This window comes from Micropterus salmoides, unplaced genomic scaffold (assembly GCF_014851395.1).
Source record: "Micropterus salmoides isolate LMB-PRFRI ecotype aquatic unplaced genomic scaffold, ASM1485139v1 Ms_hic_scaffold_10, whole genome shotgun sequence".
Taxonomy (NCBI): Eukaryota; Metazoa; Chordata; class Actinopteri; order Centrarchiformes; family Centrarchidae; genus Micropterus; species Micropterus salmoides.
In genome coordinates, this window is record NW_024040041.1 from 34,573,338 (window position 1) to 34,593,607 (window position 20,270).

General features: G+C 45.8%; 1 protein-coding gene across 5 annotated transcripts; it reads right to left on the bottom strand.

The window, feature by feature from the left end:
- med15 (mediator complex subunit 15) lies at positions 1-19,145 on the bottom strand. Of its 5 annotated transcripts, none has more exons than XM_038709239.1 (18): positions 18,990-19,145; positions 16,983-17,070; positions 16,833-16,884; positions 16,695-16,712; positions 16,362-16,526; positions 15,831-16,150; positions 11,332-11,727; positions 9,706-9,825; positions 8,125-8,274; positions 6,046-6,155; positions 5,834-5,961; positions 4,674-4,808; positions 4,469-4,532; positions 4,319-4,385; positions 4,044-4,198; positions 2,904-3,070; positions 2,723-2,821; positions 1-665 (listed from the first exon to the last, which is right to left on the bottom strand). In XM_038709239.1, exons 1-18 carry the CDS (start codon positions 19,055-19,057, stop codon positions 529-531), a joined length of 2,439 nt encoding a protein of 812 aa, XP_038565167.1. In that variant the 5' UTR covers positions 19,058-19,145; the 3' UTR covers positions 1-528. The 5 variants fall into 5 exon arrangements, with proteins under 5 accessions (XP_038565167.1, XP_038565158.1, XP_038565184.1 ...); XM_038709230.1 differs by having other exon boundaries at positions 9,706-9,828; XM_038709247.1 differs by having other exon boundaries at positions 529-665; positions 6,046-6,152; positions 9,706-9,828.
- Between the last annotated feature and the right edge of the window lie 1,125 nt (positions 19,146-20,270).

Sequence of the window (20,270 nt, forward strand, 5' to 3'; positions counted from 1 at the left end):
TGGCGTTTAGAACTAAAAAGATTTTATTTATGATAGCAAAAAAATACAGTTATATTTTCACTTTGAAAGCAAAGTGTACAAACCTCGTTCAGCGTTTCTCTTTACGACAGCGCTCTCCCGGGGCACAAAACAAACGCACTCCGACTTAAACAGAACCAGGTGTTGCATTCAGGGAGCAGAATATAGATCAGGATAAATGACAGCCAGTTGGTTCCCTTTTGTGTTCCTCAAACCGACACACGAGAGTAAATATCATGTACAGAGGCAGTCGTACAGCTCCACCTGCCGTCTTACTTTACCCAGAATTCATCAGGAACAACGTCGGGGTCAGACCGCACGATAGCGGCCCGATCACCTGACAGTCATGGAGCGTTCGGGGACTAAGATGAGCGTGGGGAACAAATCCAAAAGGCCTGGATGAAAGCAGATCCAGGCGCAGCAGGAACCTGCCAGGTGAGATGAGGCCGTAGTGTCCGTGGAGATGCGTCAGCGTGGCGGTTCTGAGGGTGATGTCGGGCGGGCGGGGCTTCAGGCGGCAGACAGGCAGGCCTGGCGGACGCTCTGGGCCCAGGTGTTGAGCAGCTCCGTCACCGAGTGTTTGTCCGGCAGCTGCAGCAGTTTGGACGTCATGTTTCTGTGGACCGTCTGCAGGAAGCTGTTCGCACCTGGTGGAGAGAGAGAGAGTCGCGGTCAGGTGGAGTCACTCCGTCTGCTTCAGCCTCTGAATCAGTGAAGGCAACGATTATTATTCATTAAACAACACCTGTAATTACTCAATATTTAAGTATTATTATTAATATGAACTTTATTTCTCCTCCAGGGGAAACTGTTATTAAAGAGGTCGGTCGTCAACGTCGTGTTATTAATTAATCATAGAAGTTTCTAAGCTCTGGCGGACGACTAGTTAAAAGCGAGTACGTCCAGGGCTTTACTTGGGCGGTGGACCCGCAGGTGCTGCATCAGGTTAGATGTAGGTATTGGCTCCTTTTAACGGCGCCCTGGTCAGTGTTGGTGCACCCGAAACGCTCCCGCACTGCCGACTTCTTCTTTGGTGGAACTAAAGCTTCACAGTTTGGTCCCTCTGTCAGAGTTGAGCCGGCGTTTACAGGGTTCTTGCACCATTTGAAAAGTCAAATTTAATGCTTTTTAAGACCTCAACAAATATAAATTTAAGACTTCAACTTTTGAAACAATTTCTTTGATAGAAAAGAGACGCGCGTTTGATCTCTTCACGCCATGTTTGGCAGTTTTATTTCCACCACAGGTGAATGACGTTACAGACTCTGAATCGGGGGAACACAGAGGCCGTTTACGCCTGGCGTTAAAATGCATTTTGGGTGATGAGATTGTGATCGGGTAGCACTTGAACACATGAGCAGTCGTAAGTAGGCCTACAGGTGTAAATGCACCTGAGACGCATTGAGGACAGATTGTGATCCGATCAGCAAAACGACCTCTGGAGGTGTTCAGGGGAAATATGTACCGCTCGCAAATAAAATAAATAACGTTAATTATCATGATACAATCTGCCTCAACAACAATATACAGATGTTCAATAAATATTTGATTTAATTCATTTGAATCAGCACTTTCTCTTTTCTATGAAGATGTTTATTGTGTTGCGGAAAAGGGACTGAAAAAAGATTTTACTTTATTTTTCTCATGCATATTTGTTGTTTTGAATGTTCTACCTCAGCTCTGTGAAGTGATCCACTGTTTGATACCAGGCTGCTTTTTGTCATGTTCTGACCATAAAGAAACATTTAAAAGCACAATTAACCATCTGGTTTCTTCAGGAGCAAAAAATCTGCCTTTAAACTTATAATAATAATAAAAACAATGATTAAACTCAATATAAACCTCTAAAATAACAGAAAAGAGCAACTTACACATTATAAAAAGATAGCAAGACCGAACTTAAGTTTCAGTTTCACTTTCTGGCCGAGCTCATACGCAGGCGCGCCGCTACAGAGAGGTAAATAATCCATGGAGAAAGACACACTTTAGAAAGTTATTTTAACCTGTAGCTGTAGAAAATCTGAGAGGAGGACGTGATGCAGGCTACAGTTTGAGCTAGACAGAACGATCGGATCTTCCTCCAACCACTTTAACATGCGTCTCCCAATCCCAACAAGCCACGACTGACGATACGATGACAGGCGGCCAGACGTCAACGTCTGCAGCTAACGTAAACGTAACATGAGTTATATTAACGGCGGGGTCTCGCATTGTCACTTACTAAAAGAAAACCATACAAATACACGCTAATTAGCCGTTTTAGGCGACTGTGCGTGACAATTTCCCCACCAGCCTTAAACGCACCATCGGCAAATTTAATACCTACAGCAAAGACCTTAATTTCCCTGATTTCAATTTAAGACCTTTTAAGAGTTTTTTCTCTCCACTCGGTGTCGCGGAGCCTTTACGATTTAAAGCGCGGTTATTAGTGAGACCCGGTAATCGTGCATCCCTGGATCAGTGCTGCTCTCATTAACAGGTCTGATGATGGTGGCGCGAACAGCTGAGGCCAACGCACAACAGGAATCTGACTCTTTGTGTTCAACATCTACAGAACGATTTCTTTATTTCCTGTCACTTCTCATGAAGGACGTCACTAATCGAGTAAAACAATAAAACTTCTTTCCTTCCGTCAGATTTATACAGCGTGTACACTGCGTGCTGTGAGTTCATCAACACTGGACATGCAGGATTCCTGTCTCACCGTACTGCTCCCCGTCGTCGGCCAAGTAAGGACTCTGATCCGGATAATCGGCAGGAACGCTGAGCTGCAGGGGAGGAACGCTGGGAAGGTTCTTATCATCTGAGGACAGGACAAACAGGACGACGTCAGAACATCCTGCCGATCTCGTCTGGAGACCTGAATCTGAAGCCGACCAACTCACCCAGCTTGCAGACGAGGTGCACGGTGCCGTTATTGCTGCAGAACGAAGGATCCAGGTTGACGAGGAACTTGACGTCGAGGCGAGCCACCTCCCCCTGCAGGATGTTGGGGATGGTCTGCCGCTCGTCCTCCTCGTGCTTCCTCTTCCTCCCGGAGACGTTGGGACCCCTGAAGAGGACATGAAACAGAAAGACCCTCAGTCCTGTGACTGTGTTTGTCTGCTGCTGACTATTTCACATCCACACTGGCCCCAAAACAGCGTGCTGGATATGAAGGAAGGGGTTCTGCAGAGAAACTAAAATCTGACAGGCCAAGAACTAAAGTCCTCGGCTGTGGCTTAACCCTGACCGTACCCGCTGGCCTCTGCAGAAACGTACGTGCAGATCCAGCTGCTTGGTTTTGTTTGTTTGATTAAGACTTTCGTTGAACAGATGACGAGACTTTCAGCGATGGCCGGATCAGGGAACATGGTTTCCAACAGCTCAACCCGAGTCTGCATTTCTTTTGTACAACTGATCTTTTGCTGTGGGCGCACATCCAAAACGCTGTGCGCAGGTTACAGGAGTAAACGGGGAGGAAAAAGTTCCTGTTTTTCTGGGACTTCAAACCCGTTTTCAAAAGTCTTTAAAAGAAACAAAAGCACTGTTCTCAAGCCAGATGTTATTAATCTTACCGATATTACATTACTGTTAGCAGAAATAATCTAAATGCTCATTGAAGACGTAGGCTACCTGTAGCGCCACGTTAGCTCACATTAGCTGGGTGTGTGCCGATAAGTTCGGACCGTTTGCATCAGAGTTTTTTGTTACAGCGTGATCAATACAGATTTTTCCCAGAAACACATTTAAAAGCAGGACCGAAGCTAACGCACCTTTATAAAAGTGAAGTTAACGTCACAATCCAACCAAATTTTAAGGCCTAAAATTGAGATAATCAGATTTTAGATTTGTAGAAACCCTGTGTGAGGCGAGGTTTCAGTTTTATTCTTTTTAAATCACAAACACATTTTGTTTTTTATCTCTTCATGCAGACAGTTTGGCTTTCCGTGGTCGAGACAGATAAATCTGTCGCCCAGATGTTTGGGATGTTTAAAAGACATTCAACACATTCGACAGAACACCGGACTGTGTGAGAGACGTACGTGATGGGGGGTCCGTGGATGGCGGTCATGGCGGGGGCGAAGGTTCGGTACAGAGAGTGGTTGAAGACCGGGGAGCGGATGTTGGCCATGACGGCGTCCAGCAGCGGCTGACACAGATACTGCTGTTTGGTGGGCGGAGGGGGAGGAGGGGTCGGCTGGAACAACAGGACAAACGGTTAATATTCAAAGTGCAACGAGCCGTCTGAACCCAAACTTTACAGACGGGAACTAAAAACCTCGTCAGGATAAAGACACAGACAGAGAGACGCTCTCACCACGGCCATGTCGTTCTTCAGCTTCTCTAAAGCGATTTCACACTTCTGCAGCGTCTTCAGAGGACACCTGCAGGTCAGAGGACACGCAGGGTCAAATCAAGAGACTCGGTGTGTCGGAGAGGAGCGAGGGCTTCAGTGATCAGCTGTTACCTGGTGTTTGGATCAGTCAGGATGTTCAGCAGACTCTTCATCTTACTCAGGTCCTTCTTCCTGTCTGTGAACACAAACGAAACTCAAACTAAGACAAAAAGACGTTAGAGAGACACAGACCAAGTGTCCTGTTCTGTCCGACCGCAGATTCAGTTTCCTGTCCTTCGTTATGATAAAATGGATCAGTCAGAGTTTCAGCTCTGACCTTCGTTCTTGTCGATCTTGTTGATCATCCTGCGCAGAGGTTCGATGTATTTGGACAGCTGCTTGAGTTTCTCCATGTACTGCTGGTCCTCCAGAGACGTGGCTCCAGCCGGACTCATCACTGAGCTGGGGTTACCTGCGGGACAGGTGAGGACGGGGGGGAAAGGGGGAGTGAAGGTATGAAGTTTGTTCAGGGAGGTCTGCATGACATCATAACTCCTCATTCATTCATTTTACGGAACATGTCTCCAGTGAAGAACTATAGACTGAATCAAAAAGGTGGACGTAGAATCCGGGTCTACACCTGGCCAGCAGGGGGCGACGTCTCTGAGAAACTGTTTCTACTTGTCAGCTGATTTATTCCCTCAGTAAACACTTTCCTGATGAGTTTATGGTCTCAGTCGCTAGTTTCAAGTCTTCTTCAACACAGCATGATGTTCATTTAGCAAATTATGGTCCCATTTAGAGGAACAGAGACCAGGAAGCAGGGGAGGCTTTAGGGCGGGGCTACAAGCTGACTGACAAGTCGCTACCATGGCGAGCTGTCAATCAGGATAGAGGCGACTCCGCTGTGTACATTTAACCTGCGCCGCTGAAAAAGCTTATTAAGATTTTTCAGTAGGTACATTTGGTTTTTAGCCTGTTTGTCGCTCGCTAAAATTAGCATCCAGGTTAATATCAAAAAACCAAGAGGGCGACGGCAGAAACGCCAAACTGGAGGCTTCAAACAGAAGTCCGCCAACACATGAATTCTATAAAAGTAATTTACAGATCATATTTACCCAGCTACACTCTGCGCTGATTCTATAAAAACGTTTTATAATCCTAATCCTTGTTTTCTTGTTGACAATTCTCTCGTTAATCTGAAGTTAATACAAAAAAAAAATGGTATTTTCTGGTTTTACACCAACCGAGAGAAAACATCCCTGAACTCCGGGTGTCGGGATAAACGATCTACATCAGCAAAGACGGAACGGCGCTGGACGAGGACTATGATGTACCTGTGATCTGCTGGAGTTTTACTTACCGGTCCTCCTTCCTTCTGCAGAACTGTGTTGTCTGTAACTCTGTCTCTTTTGATAAATAGAGATATTATGATTTGTTATCTTTTTGTTCCCCGTTTCCTCAGTTGATGGTCAAGGTGTCTGACCGTGGGTGTACCTGGCGTGTTGAGCGGTCCAGGAGACGGGACTCCATAGTTCTGGGGGGTTCGGGCGATGGCGGGGCTCTGTGAGGGCTGCGGGGACGGGCTGGGCTGGAAACCCCCCGGAGACGGAGTGGGACCGGAGCTGGAGACGGGAAGCGGGACAGATTTTAGAAACCTGCGTCACAGTCGGCTCTTCGGGCCAAAGATCAGCGAACACCTGTCCTACCTGGCCGAGTTGGGGGGCTGGGGTGACGGCTGGGGAGGGGGGGGCATCGGCTGCGGCGTCTGCACCTGCCCCGGGGACGGCGATGACATCATCGAATGCTGCTGCACCTGCTGAGGAAAGCGATTGGACAAGAAGAGAAAACAGATGAACCAAATCAGAGGAGGAGAGGCTGCAGAGTCGTTTTAATTTAACGCCAGTGACGAGATCACGTCAAGGCTGATTCTAACTATCGATAGGTGGCGTTTGGTTTTATAAGACATCATCTGGTCCTGTTTCTTGTTATCCATAGATCCGTGCTCATGTTCTTGGTGAACTGAACTTGAACCCATGCCCTGCTGCGTTGCCTCACTTAGTTCGCCTGAATCGCTCTAGGGTTGCGGTTCGCTTGTGGTGTGAAAGCAAACGAGCCAACCACGGGATTTTTTTGACAGCTGACGTGTGATGTGAGCATTATTTCCAAAGCTAAACTACTAATAAATCCATCTGCTGACTCCGTGAGATGTGTTCAGCGATCTGTGCAAGGCCTGTGTAGGCTGTGTGTGCAAATCATTTAGTAACCACGTAACAAGTAAGCTGTTATTAAAGGGGCCAGTCCTCTTTGTAGCCTACTGGAAGTTCAACGATCCCACAGTAATAAGCTCCGATTATTACTGACAAGACGCCTCGTCTTCGTCCTGTTTTTACGTCATTATTCATAATATTCGGTCAATTTGTGGTCTGAAATTACTAATCAAGCTTATTAATAACTTATTTCTTCTTGAGCTCTTTGCAATACAGATCAGTTAAAGTTCTGCGTAAACTTCTGTCAGTCACCGGAGTTTGATTTCCCCACGTGGGTCCCAATGATGCAGGACAAAAAACTCCAACGTTACCCGTCGGTCTGTGCAACGTCACGGTTCCTCCTCTTGGTTCGATTGTAAAACTGCAGGAAAGAAAGGTGTACGGCGGGAGTTTCACTTTCCGGGCGAGCGGTCGAGCGGTCGCATCGGCGCGGAGAGAGACAACATGGTGTATAATCCATGGTGGGAAACAAATCACGCTGGGAGGGGACGCTTCAGTTTCTATACAGGACCCGAGCAACTGATGGGAGGATGTGACGTTTGGTTGTTTGAGCCGGACAGAGTGGCGGTCAGGTGGTTATTTGACAGCGGCTGGAGAGGACGTTGGCGTTGTCGGTTTGCTGCTTCTCCTCGGATCTGAATCTCCCTCCTCGACCCTCTCAGGGCTGAGATATTATTGTTTTTATTCTGATTGTGAACGCATTTCACCGTGGACACTGAAGATGGTTACTGTCAGGTATAAATGTAATCAGGTAAAATTATAAGCCAGATTTTATCTGGATACAGGATTCATTCTAGTGGCAGGTGCAAACAGCCTCTTAGATGGAAAAAACAGATTTCCACACAATGAAATAAAAAGTGAGAGTCCTGCTCAGAGTTCAGGTATAAAATCCTCTCTCCTGATTGGCTGCTGACGGCTCTGTGAAGTTGGACGGCAGTGGGGGAGTTCGTACCAGCATCTAGTTTAGAAGTAGTTTAGTCGACTTCAGCGGCGTTCAGCACCGTCGTGCTGTTGGGATATACAGTGAGTGAGTGCACCCCTAACAGTTTTATAAATATCTGATTAAATCTTTTCATGTGACGACATTGAAGAAATGACACTTAGCTACAATGTAAATGACTCAACATGCAACACGATAACGACCCCAAACAAACCTCCGAGACGACCGCCGCCTCGTTAAAGAAGCTGAGGGTAAAGGTGACGGACTGGCCGAGCACGTCTCCAGACCTGAACCCTACCACTCACTACTTTACACTGGAGCAAAGTCATTTCTTCAGTGTCGTCACATGAAAAGATAAAAACAGATATTTACAAATATGTGAGGGGTGCACTCACTTTCATGAGATACTATATGATGCCTGAAAGGCAAAACCCAGGGGAGGAACCTGCATAATTCAAAATGATCAGTCAGAGGATTCGAACACTGTTCCCTCAGCCGACTGGAGCGGCAGCACACGGTGAGAAGCAAAGTGCGGACAGGACAGCGAGGGGTCAGAGGTCACACTGGGGGATAAATACCTGCTGTGTCATCGTCTGTCCTCCCACCGCAGCGGCGGCGGCGGCGGCGGCTGCGGCGGCGGCCGCAGCGGCAGCGTTTGGAGGAGGGATGGAGGGGTTCATGGGGGCTCGAGGCAGCCGGGGTGGAAGCTGCATCCCAGGACGAACCAACTTCAGAGGACACACAACAGGACAGGTGAGCAGAGGAGGCAGACGTACACTGCGGCACACACACAACCCTGACCGACAAACATCACAACGATGTAGACCGCCTAACCTAAACCTTAAAAAAGTCCTCTGAACCAGCGAGGAGCGGCCAAAATATCCTCGCTACGATGGTTTAAAAAGATAAACGCACTCCCTCTCACCGGGTTAGGATGGAGGCAGCTGCTCTGACAACAAAGCAGAACAGCTGAGTGATTTCTTCTGGTCTGTTCAGACTACGGCCAAAAATCTTATCAGGATTAAAAATATAACATCGTTCACTTTCAATAATTATCAGGATAAATGTCAAATAAATTTTGCTTTCAGGTTTACGGACTTTTGCTCCTGAGGGAAAGTTAATTGTGGTTTTAAACTTTTCTTTATGGTCAGAACAAAGACTTGATGCCAAACAGCGGATCACTTCACAAAGCTGAGGCAGAACATTCAGAACTAATGATGATAAAATCAACAAATATGCACGAGGAAAATTAAGTAAAATTTCCTCAAAATAAATATCTTAATAAAAACACTAAGTGCTGATTCATTCAAAAGTATTAAATCAAACATTTATTGAACATTTGTAATTTTGTTTTTGAAGAATTTATATTGTTATAGTTATTGTTTTATTGTCCAGCTCTAGTTCAGACAGAAAACAAGATTTACACAAATTTGAGCAGTTTGAAAAAAGCTGATTTACAAACTTATATTTGCACCGCTTGCCGTCTGAAGCGATTGCAGATTAAAGGAGACCTATTATTCTGCTTTTCCAGTCCTATATTGTTGTTCTGTGATTCCTGCAGCTTTGCATCATTCAAAGTTCAAAAAAATATTTTAATTTCTTATACTGGCTCTTCATGTAGGCCTTCATTTCCGCCTCTGTCTGAAACAAGCTGTAGATGCTCCTGTCTCTTTAAGGCCCCCCCCTCTCAAAGCCCACTGTCTACTGATTGGCCAAGACCTGAAGCATGTTACCAGGCTGTTGCTGGGCGGAACAGGCAGACTGAGCGTTGCTGTGGGAGCAAATGAGCATATATGGACCAGCGGCTCCGTCTGGCTCCGTGTGTCGTATTACATTGGTAGAAAAAGCTGTTCAATACAGAGCGTTCAGAACAGGAAGAAATCTTTGACCGTGTTTAACACAAACATCAACACTGTAACATTGTAGATAAGTCATAAAATGTGGAAAAGCACAATAGGTCTCCTTTAAAGATCGACTCCTCCCCACCTGCAGGAGGAGCAGAGCCTCTACTTCTAACAGGACCAAGACACAGACGGTTTATTATAATGTTCTGTTTCCATTTCTTTTCTTTGTGTTTAAAGACAACATTTACACTTCACACAGCTCACAGACAGTTAATAGAAACGAATAAAACACTAACTTCTAGGCTGCAGTCTCACCTGTCCGGGAACAGCGCCGGCGGCTGCAGCAGCTGCGTTGAGCTGCGCCTGTGCTGCGGCTTGCTGCGCTGCCTGCTGCGCCTGCTGCTGTTGCTGCTGCTGCTGCAAGGCTGCACGGGCCTGCTTTCACACACACACACAAAGCAAAGCATGCAAGCAGAAGGTTGGGTAAGCAGGACTACTGGAACCCTGCATGGTGACTGGCAGTCTGGATGGACAGGTTCGGGGATCTGGCTCTTGTTGAATCTCAGATCAGAGATGGAAAACTGAATCACACAGATTCAGATTTTCACCATCTTTTAAGTCTTTCTTAAAAAGGAATTCTGTACTACAAAGATTAACTTTGGAATAAACTTTCACGCGGAACGAGGTTTTGTCTCCCATCACTTACGTAGGAAGCAAATAAAGGAGGAACCTGTTAACGGCCAGTGTGAACGGGAGGAACTTGTTTTAAGACGCACTTGGAAATGTGCTGAACGTATCCTTTAATAGCACAAACTCACCAACTGCTTTAGTGTAAAGGGGGCGACTTTTAAAACATATGTTCACATATTAGGGGTGTGACGAGACACTTTACCCACGAGATCGAGACGAAACTATTTGCTGAATTTTATAAAACAGTATCAAACACTTTATTTTCTGCATTCTGAAGAATTTTTCTGCTGATTTTTTTTTTTTATTTAAAGAGAAACTTCAGCCCAACTATAACAGAATCTAAGTCAGTGCAGCTCTCAGATCTGTTTCTCCTGTAGATCAACTTATTTAATATCATCCCTGCGGAGTCATGATTTAGTCTTCTTGTCTCTTTGTGTCTTTGTTTGGAGAAGTAACCTCTTTAAATGTGACTGTGGCTCCTTTTCACCATAATGATAAATTCAGTTAGAAACTCCTGGACTTTAATAGCTCTTGTGTTTCAGCAGATTTTATGCTCATGTTCCAAACTTTCTGCACAGAGAAAAGGCAGAATATTACCAGACTGACGTCATCATTTAATGGGAAGTCTACCTGCCCTTTACTCTGCTGTGCATTATGTAATCGATCCACTGGTACTAGCGTTATCCCCTTCAGACCGTTTGACCGACGCAGTTAGGGACTGCACGCTGCACGTGAAACCGAAAGTAAATGAAACATTTCTGATCAGACAGAAATCTCAACACAAATCCACACACGTTAACTTCCAGTGCAGCTCGCAGTCCCAAACAGAGCAGGTTTTAGATGTTTATGTTGCAAAGCTCTACCAGCTACGTTACCACTCGTCACAGCTGGCTGGACCTGCCTGTATATAAAAAGGTCTGGACTCCAGCTGATTACTATCAGGGAGGAGTTGAGCTGCACCTCAGTATAACTTGTATAGCACTCAGGTGATGTTTGTGTTTGTAAAGCAGCTGTCTGGTTGTTGGTCTGTTGATGTTGTTGGTCTGATGTTTGCTATATGACACACTATGAATTTCAGAAAGGACCAATAAATATCTATAATCTATCAACGTACACAGATGAACCCGTTACCGGGGTGGCGGGGATAGGGGCGCCGCCGCCAAGCAAAAGTACTTCTTAAACGATGCATTTATGATCTATAGAAGCTTTGAGTACTAAAATCATTGCTAGCAGGGACCGCCCCATTCTTACCTGGAAGGCTTGTATCTTGAGCTGGTGGTGCTGCTGCTGCTGCTGCTGCTGACTGAGCGAGTTGATGGAAACGTGCTGAGCCGACGCCATCTGCCCGGCCAGGGACTGAGGCACCATGCCGGACGGCTGCTGCTGAGAGTGTGGAGGCATCTGCCCCGGCTGAGGCTGAGATTGGCCCTGAACCTGCTGCTGCTGCTGAACCATGTGCTGGATGGACTGAGCCTGGGCCTGAGCCTGGGCCTGGGCCTGAGCTTGAGCCTGAGCTTGGGCCTGAGCTTGAGCCTGAGCTTGGGCCTGCGCCTGGGCCTGGGCCTGGGCCTGAGCCTGAGCCTGAGCCTGGGCATGCTGGAGTTGCAGCATCTGCTGCTGCTGCTGCTGAATCCTTGTCTGGTGCATCTGCAGACAGTGTGGAAAGACAAGGTGTTCAGTAAGAGAAAAGAAATACCAACGAGAGAGTAAAGCTTGTAGCTGACACGAAGGCTAAACATCAGTCCCGCTGTAGATAATGAAGCAGGGCGCTTCCATATACCCATAAGTCCTCCTCCCCATCCTCCAGCTGCTCCTGTGGGATCTCAAGCCGTTCCCAGACCAGGAAGGACATGTAATCCCTTCAAAGTATTCCGGGTCTTCAAAGGGAGGCGTCTAGGAGGAAGACCTCAGTTGACTCCTTTCCCAATGAGGGATCAGTGGTTCTGCCCTGACCCCCTCCAGGATCTCTGAGCAAAGACAGCCAGCAAAGGAAACTAATTTCCGTCTGCCTGAATCCGCGATCTCATTCACCCAAAGGTCATGACCACAGGTGAGGGTTCGATTAGAAGTCGAGCAGTAAATTGAGTCTCGCCTTCAGTCCAAGTTCCATATTACTGCTGACACTGCACTAATGTGTCGATCATTTGCTTCATCTTACCCTCACTGAGGAACGAGACAGGTACTTCCTGTCCCAGTTTACAGTGGCGGTCACATTCGAAGAAGTCAGCTGAACTACCAACGTGTTCTCATCTCAGGGGTGTCAAATACTGATGCTTTCAGAAAGCCTGACAAAGCATAGGTTTTTGACGCAAAAGGTACCCTTCTGTGTCCGTATATAACGCTGTAGTTTGCTAATGAATAATTGGTGGAGGTCATGCGCAGCAACACAAAGGAGGTTAACTGCTCGACATGCGTACATGTCCCCCGTAAGGGGCTTTGGGGGCTGTCAACGCAATTAAGACTAATGTAGTTAGGTAGCTAGCTAAAGACTACGGTCCGGACATGTGCTTCTGGTCTACTCCTTTGAAGCACATTTTGCGATGCTTTGTCAGGCTTTATGAAAGCATCGGTATTTGATGCCCTGAGATGAGAACGGGCTTGAACTACATCATCATCCACCAAAAGCAGAGATCGTCATACTGACTCTCTACCAAGATGGCGCCAGGATTACGCGCCGGGATTACTAGTGCTTTTTGTGTTTTTGTTAATTAACGCTGTTTTCTGCCGTCCCTCTCTGGTAACTTTTACCAGAGAAGAGCTCTTAAACATTGGACTTTCTACTGCTCATACTATTCCACCGCTCTTTATTGACCCTGGAACTTTCCCGGAGTTATTAGTTGGAGGAGCGGCAGCTCTGTTTGGGATCGGAAACGTCGCAGGGGAAAAACGAGCAGGTGCGCTGGTTAAACTGAGACAGCGGGGATTTCGCACTGCGCTCCCTTCAATCTACCTGCCGAATGTCCGCTCTCTGGCCAACAAAATGGACGAACTGCTGCTCCTCAACAGAACTAACTCGGACTTCTGAAGATCTGCTGCCCTCTGTTTCCCAGAGTCCTGGCTCACCGAGCGCATCCCGGACAGGGCATCCCGGAACTGAATCTCATCCGTGCGGATCGCGAAAAGGAGCTCACGGTGGACCACTGCTAAACAACATTAAAGGACGCCTATCGCTCTGTTCCCCGTGCAGGACTCTCTGATCACTGTCTGGTTCATCTTATCCAGACACACAGGCAAAAACTGAAATCTGCTGTAAAGACTATGAAAAGATGGACCAACGAGTCAAAGCTGGACTTACAGGCCTGCTTTCCTCGTTCCTCAAAGCTAAATAACAGCTTTGCAGCCAACGACCCTGCATCAGTGTAGAGAAGCCTACGGAAACTCACAAACTACAAGAGACCATCCCCCAACACTGCTGGTACTCAACGACTGGCAGACGAGCTGAATAGTTTCTACTGTAAGTTTGAAAAGCCCAGTCACACCTCTCCAATGCCATCTTCAGTCACCTTCCCCCTCTGACCTTTTACCTGCACTCAAGATCTGTGAAGAAGACGTGAGCCACCTCTTCCAAAGGCAGAAGATCAGGAAGGCTCCTGGACCTGACGGTGTCTCACCATCCCCCATCTTCACTCAGATCTTCAACAAATCACTGGAGCTGTGTGAAGTTCCCTCCTGCTTCAAAAGCTCCACAGTCATCCCGGTCCCAGAAAAACCCTCCATCTCTGGTCTGAATGACTACAGGCCCGTCGCCCTGACATCTGTAGTCATGAAGTCCTTTGAAAGACTGGTGTTGGCCCACCTGAAGGACATTACAGGCCCCCTGCTGGACCCCGTGCAGTTTGCCTACAGGGCTAACTGGGATGCTGTCAACTTGGGACTGCATCACATCCTGCAACACCTCGACTCTCCAGGGACATATGCAAGGATCCTGTTCGTGGACTTGAGCTCGGCGTTCAACACCATCATCACGGACATCCTCAGCACCAAACTCACCCAGCTCACTGTGCCAGCCTCCACCTGTGGAGGATCGCAGACTTCCTGACTGACAGGAGTCAGCAGGTGAGGCTGGGGAACATCACATCCAGCACCTGGACTATCAGCACTGGCGCTCCCCAGGGGTGTGTGCTCTACCCACTGCTCTTCTCCCTCTACACCAACGACTGCACCTCAGGAGACCCATCAGTCAAACTCCTGAAGTTCGCTGACGACACAAAGGTCATCGGCCTCATCCAGGACAGTGATGAGTCGGCCTTCAGACGGGTACTTCCCGTCCTGAGTCAGCTCAACCTGCCTAAGGACCTGCTGATCCAGTTCTACACAGCCATCATCCAGTCTGTTCTCTGCACCTCCATCACTGTCTGGTTTGGATCTGCCACCAAAAAGGACAGGAGCAGACTACATAGGACAGTCAGGACTGCAGAAAAGATCATCGTTGCCAACCTGCCCTCCATTCAGGACTTCTACATTTCCAGAGTCAGGAAACGGGCAGGAAACATCACTGCAGATCCATCTCACCCCGGACACGACCTGTTCCAGCTCCTCCCCTCTGGGAGGCGCTACAGAGCACTGTACGCCAAAACCAACAGACTCAGGAACAGTTTCTTCCCACAATCCATCACTCTGATGAACAGCTGATTTCTGATTCACAGTGTCAGGAACAATTCCTGAGTAATAACCCAGTAACTCTGCCTCTAATCAGCACCTGTTTACTGGTTTCCACTTATTATTTATTTATTCACCATTCTCTATTTCAGAGCTGTTCATACTATGTCATATTGCAGAAACTGTATACCAATACACCTACCTCAGGTCATAAGGTCATATGTCTTATTTTTTTCCAGCATCCTTTGCACTATGCTCCATCACACTGTGTACATGTCTACATGTATGCATGTATGTGTACCTGTATATAATATCCACCTTCAACATGTACATAATGAGAATAATAGTTTACTCTTGCATCCTTTGCACTCTGATCACTGCACTATTTGTCAATATGTCTATATTGTTTTGTTCATAGTGTGTATATTAGTGTTGTCTATTCTGTAGTTTGTGTCTGATTTTATTTTATTATTATTTTATTATTGTGTTATTGTATTTTTGTATGAGTAAGCACATCGTGAGCAATGTACAATCCTGAGTCAAATTACTCATATGTGTACACATACCTGGCAATAAAGCGGATTCTGAATCTGATACTGCCTCAACCCAGTCATATAAGAACCGAATGGCTCATACTAACGACCCTGGGACTCCTGCAGAACGACCCCACAAGATACACCGGGGGAACAGACCTAGTTCGTTGTGTGTGACTAAAGCCCATGTAGACTAGATGGACATCTAGTCTACATGGGCTTTAGTCACATAGAACATCAGGATACCTCCAGGATACCCGCAAGAATTGCCCGGTCGAGCAAGTGGGTAAAAAATCTACTTGCCCGAAGTCAATTTACTTGCCCCTATCCCCCAAGTGGCACCACCCCAGACCCTCAGATTCAACGACGCAGGTGGGGAGCCCCATGTCACACCTTTGGTCTCAGCCTGACCTGACCAAATGGGTGTAGGCCCGGAAAGGACCTGGTCTTCCTATCTCAGGCGAGGCAGCTCAAACCTCTCCACTACGTTACGGTAGTGATTCTGCTCAGCTGCTACCAGCAGGTGTTAGCAGCTGGTTAGCAGAGCTTCGACGAGGACATTCACCAGTGGTCACGGTGTAATGCTGTATTCAACATGGTGTTAGCATGGCTGTATACCTGGTTCTGCTGCTGCTGGTTCTGGGCCTGCTGCTGCTGCTGCTGCTGGTTTTGGTGCTGCTGCTGAAGCTGCTGGTTCTGGTGGTGCTGCTGCTGCTGCAGCTGCTGCTGCTGCGCCTGCGCCTGCAGCTGCTGCACCCTCAGTTGCTGCTGCACTTGGAACTGCTGCTGCTGCTGCTGCTGCTGCTGCTGCATGGCATTCTGCTGCTGTTGCTGCTGCTGCTGCTGCTGGGCCTGCTGGAACTGCTGGAACTGGATGGACTGCTGCTGCTGCTGCGCCTGCACCATCTGCTGCATCGGCATCTGGCCTGGACCCCCTACTGCAGAGGGAGCAAGAAGAAGATGAAGGACAGACCCTGGCTACAGAACAGACCAGTCTGAGGAGGCCTCTGGAGTCTCAAACACACACAACGTGCCAAAGCGAAGACTGAAACTCAGACCAGGTCTGACGCCAAAATACGCAGCCAGCATCCACCAGCACTCTGAGGATGTGCATTTACACCAAACACACCACATGGAGGAAACACTCACTGGCTTGTGGGTTTCCAGCCACCCCCGCCATGGCATGCTGGCCTATCTGCATCTGCCCCATGGCCCCCATGCCACCCACTGGAGCACCGGTGGGGCGGGGCCCCATGCCAATGCCGCCGGGGCCCCCTCCAACCCCTGTCAGGTTAGTCAGGGCATTCATGGGATCTAGCAGAAGAGTAGACAACAGACAATATTACGCAGCTCCGACATGCACGGCAGAAATGATGAGCCCCAGGAGTCTGGTAGTAACAGGTCCAGCAGGGGACAGAACACAGCAAAGAAAAACCAGAATGAAAAGTGAACCAAACAGGGACAGAAAACTAAAACACTTACCTCCAAGTGCCTTCTTGTCTGTAAATAAGACACAAGTTATGAGTAACGTCTCCATTTAGGATTCAGATTATAACCTGATGTTGTGAGTCAGAGCCAGAGCGTTGCGTGTTCATGCTATTGGTCAGGTCAGATACTTACGGATGTCTCTGAAGTGTATGATCAGCCTCGCCACCAGAGATAAATACTCCTCCTGAGGGATAAACAGTGAGATTCATTACAACACGTTGAGAGCGTACACTACAAGCTTCCTGTGGTCTGAAAACCGTCCTGCAGTGATCCAGTACTTACTCTGGACTTGGCTTTGACGTAGACGTGGTTCTCCATGTCATTGCTCGACTTGGAGTGTGCAGTTCCTGCCTTTCTCATCGCCTCTTCACTGGAAGGAAACATCAGAATCACACCGATCAACACACTCAAACAGCTTCTAGTTCAAAGGAATCTTTAGGGTGAACGAACTGAGCTGATTAACTTCCTGAAACGACCCGTCAGGTGTGAGCGAACGTGCAGAGCGAGTGATTCCAGTCATTGGTTCAAAGGGCGAACTGGCTGCGTTCAAGACAGCAAAGCTGATTCAGGCTGCTAACATTTAGCAGCAGTGATCCAACAGCAGTGGTCTTGGACTGCAATCCAGATATAGGACCTTGTGTAGAGCGATATTATATGCAGTGGGCTAACACACACACATAACGTTACTGCTTTGAGGACAGCCACAAAGAAGCCATTTACCGCCACATATTGATTTTCCGAGAGTGTCCAGTAAAGTAAATGACATGTGTCCATTTACTTTTAACGGAAGTAATGTAACATGTAATGTGTTTTATACTTTCTGTGAATATGATCCAATGAATCTTATTTCCATCCCGTACAGACGCCTTACTTTGAATGTGGTCTTTTGACTCATTAGGCCGAACACCGAAAGTGCTTTTTTTGATATTTTCGGCTGACTAATTTCGGTGGCCGAACATTCGGTGCATCCTTATCCTTTATTGACATTTCATAGCCCAAACAACATTTTGATCAATCGGGAAGATAACCGCCAGATTAGGGCTGGGCAATAAAACAATAACGATTATTATCGTGTTATAATTTGCCTCAATAACAAAATAAATGTTCAGGAAATATTTGACTTAATTCATTTGAATCCCAACCGAATCAGAACTTTTCAAAGAATTTTTTTTCTCTTAAGATATTTATTTTTGTTGATCAAAAAGATTTAACTTAGTTTGTCTTGTGCGTATTTGTTGAAAACAGATTTTATCATTAATAGCTCTGGATGTTCTGCTTCAGATCTGTGAAGCGATCCACTGTTTGGAATCAAGTGTTCGTTCTGACCAGAAAGAAAAGTTTAAAACCAGAACTAACTTTCATTCAGGAGCAAAAAGAAAGAAATAATGATTTGACGTTTATCCTGATAATTATAGATACTGAATATCACTTGTTTTTATATATATAATATATTTGTATTAACATTTTTGGCCACATCGCTCAGACCTACACCAGATTACTGGATCATGAAAACAATAGGTTTTAGCCCTAATACTATTACATCTAATTTAATTAATATATTAAGCATCTTTGTTCTATTAGGATGAATAAAATGTTGGCAAAACAAACTTAGCCCATCCCTGTGGACTACATAATAACTGCAATGTATCTGATACACATATATTAAATAATGTAGAGTCGCGATATTGCACAACATGTTGTATTTTAGAAATACAAGTATAAATATTAATATTTAGGGACAACACTAATATTTGTTATGATAAACTGTAATATTATTATATGTAGAAGTCAAAAACGTAACGTGTTTAGTAAATAATACGATACATAATGTGTTAGTTTGTTTGACATTAATAGAGAAGGGAAATTAAATCACACATATCCACAAAATAACACTGAGGATAAATGTTAATCTCTCATTAACAGAATTAAGGAGCGATGCTAAAAACAGACTGAACTCGCTGTGTGAACTAACGTTAGCAGCTATTTATGCTAATAATGAAATTTAATATAATTTTCCATTAAGAGTTATTTTGTTATTTTTATGCGCGCCGAATTAAAGAGTGGCCCCAAACGTGTCGGCACATGTTATCGGATATATTCACGGACCTTCGTTAACTTTGTTTTTTTATAAGTTTGTCTTAATTTACCGATTTTTTCAAGGCCGGTTGGCCGTCACGCTCTGTGCTGCCGCGCTAACGTTAGCTTAGCTCATTAGGATAACGCACCAGAACCAGAACCAGGGATGTAACATCTAGCCCCAAAACACAAACCCGAACACCAACATCTCACATCTGAGCGACGACTTTCTGTCGGAACTGAGGGCTCCTCCAGTCGCTGTCCGGTCCGGGGACTTCCATAACAGAAATTATGTTTTTCAGGAGGATTTTCACTTGAAGAGTTTTAATGTTTTCCCTCTGCGCTTCCTCCTTCCGCTCAGGGGAAAATGGCGACCTCTGTGTTTGTGTCAGTAAACGTTACCGCCGCCTGCTGGACGGAGCGCGGAACTGCCCTCTGCCGCGAGAACACGCTGTTTATTTCTTTAATTAGTCATGATGGACTTTATTTATTTACAACAACGAGGCTTCATTAAAACATTAAAGTTAAAAGTCAAAGTTCACTGCAGGGCCCACAAAGAACCTGTTTATTTATTTAATTAGTCTGCTCGTGATGCTCTTTCAGGTTCTGTTGCGTTATCAGTCAATATGTTCATGTTTATTGTGAAGATGAAACCATATTATCATCTTGGTGCTGCTGTTTATATTCTCCCCAGATGCAAATTTTAAAAATGCTCTGCAGAACATTCTGGGTGTAAATGTGTATTTATGTACATGCATTACTGCATTGTTTTATTTTATATTTTACCATATTTTAATATACACTTAATTATATGTTGTGTGTGTAGCATGAAGGGACTACAAGTTTTGTACCTTTCTTTGTAACAACAAGGTCATTAAAACGTAAAAATAACATCTAAGCTTTAACATGAGTTTACTCGCTGAAGTCCATTCAAGTTTAAATTGAAGGATGACAGCAGGTTTGTTTGGAGCCATTTCCATTTAGATCTGTGGAGAGAGAATTTACTCCGAACCATCAGCAGCTGAGTGACGGAGGAAATATTCACTTTCATTTCTCATTCACTGACTCAGACTGTTAACTGTGTCGTCATCCTTCTCTTCTCTCACTTCTAGTATTAGTATAAATATATACTGAATGCACTCATCGTGCAGAATGGACAATTTCAGAATAATATTTATTAGCTATATTATTGGATTATGATTATTTAATCACATTAATGCTGCGGCTGGTAAACACGGGGCTGATGACATCATCGGCCTGTGCTGATCTGGTTTTACTTTCACTTTCAAAGATCAGTTTGAAGTCAGACAGAAAATCATCAGCAGTTCAGGGAAAGTTAATTCACAGTGTTGAGCGACCGATCTGATGTTTATTAATTACTTACTGTTGCTGTCTGAAACGCACTTTCAGATTTGTAAAACCCTTTATTATTATATTTGTGAAGATACTATAATACTATAATAAGAGTGATTTCACTGCTCTTTTCACACGTAG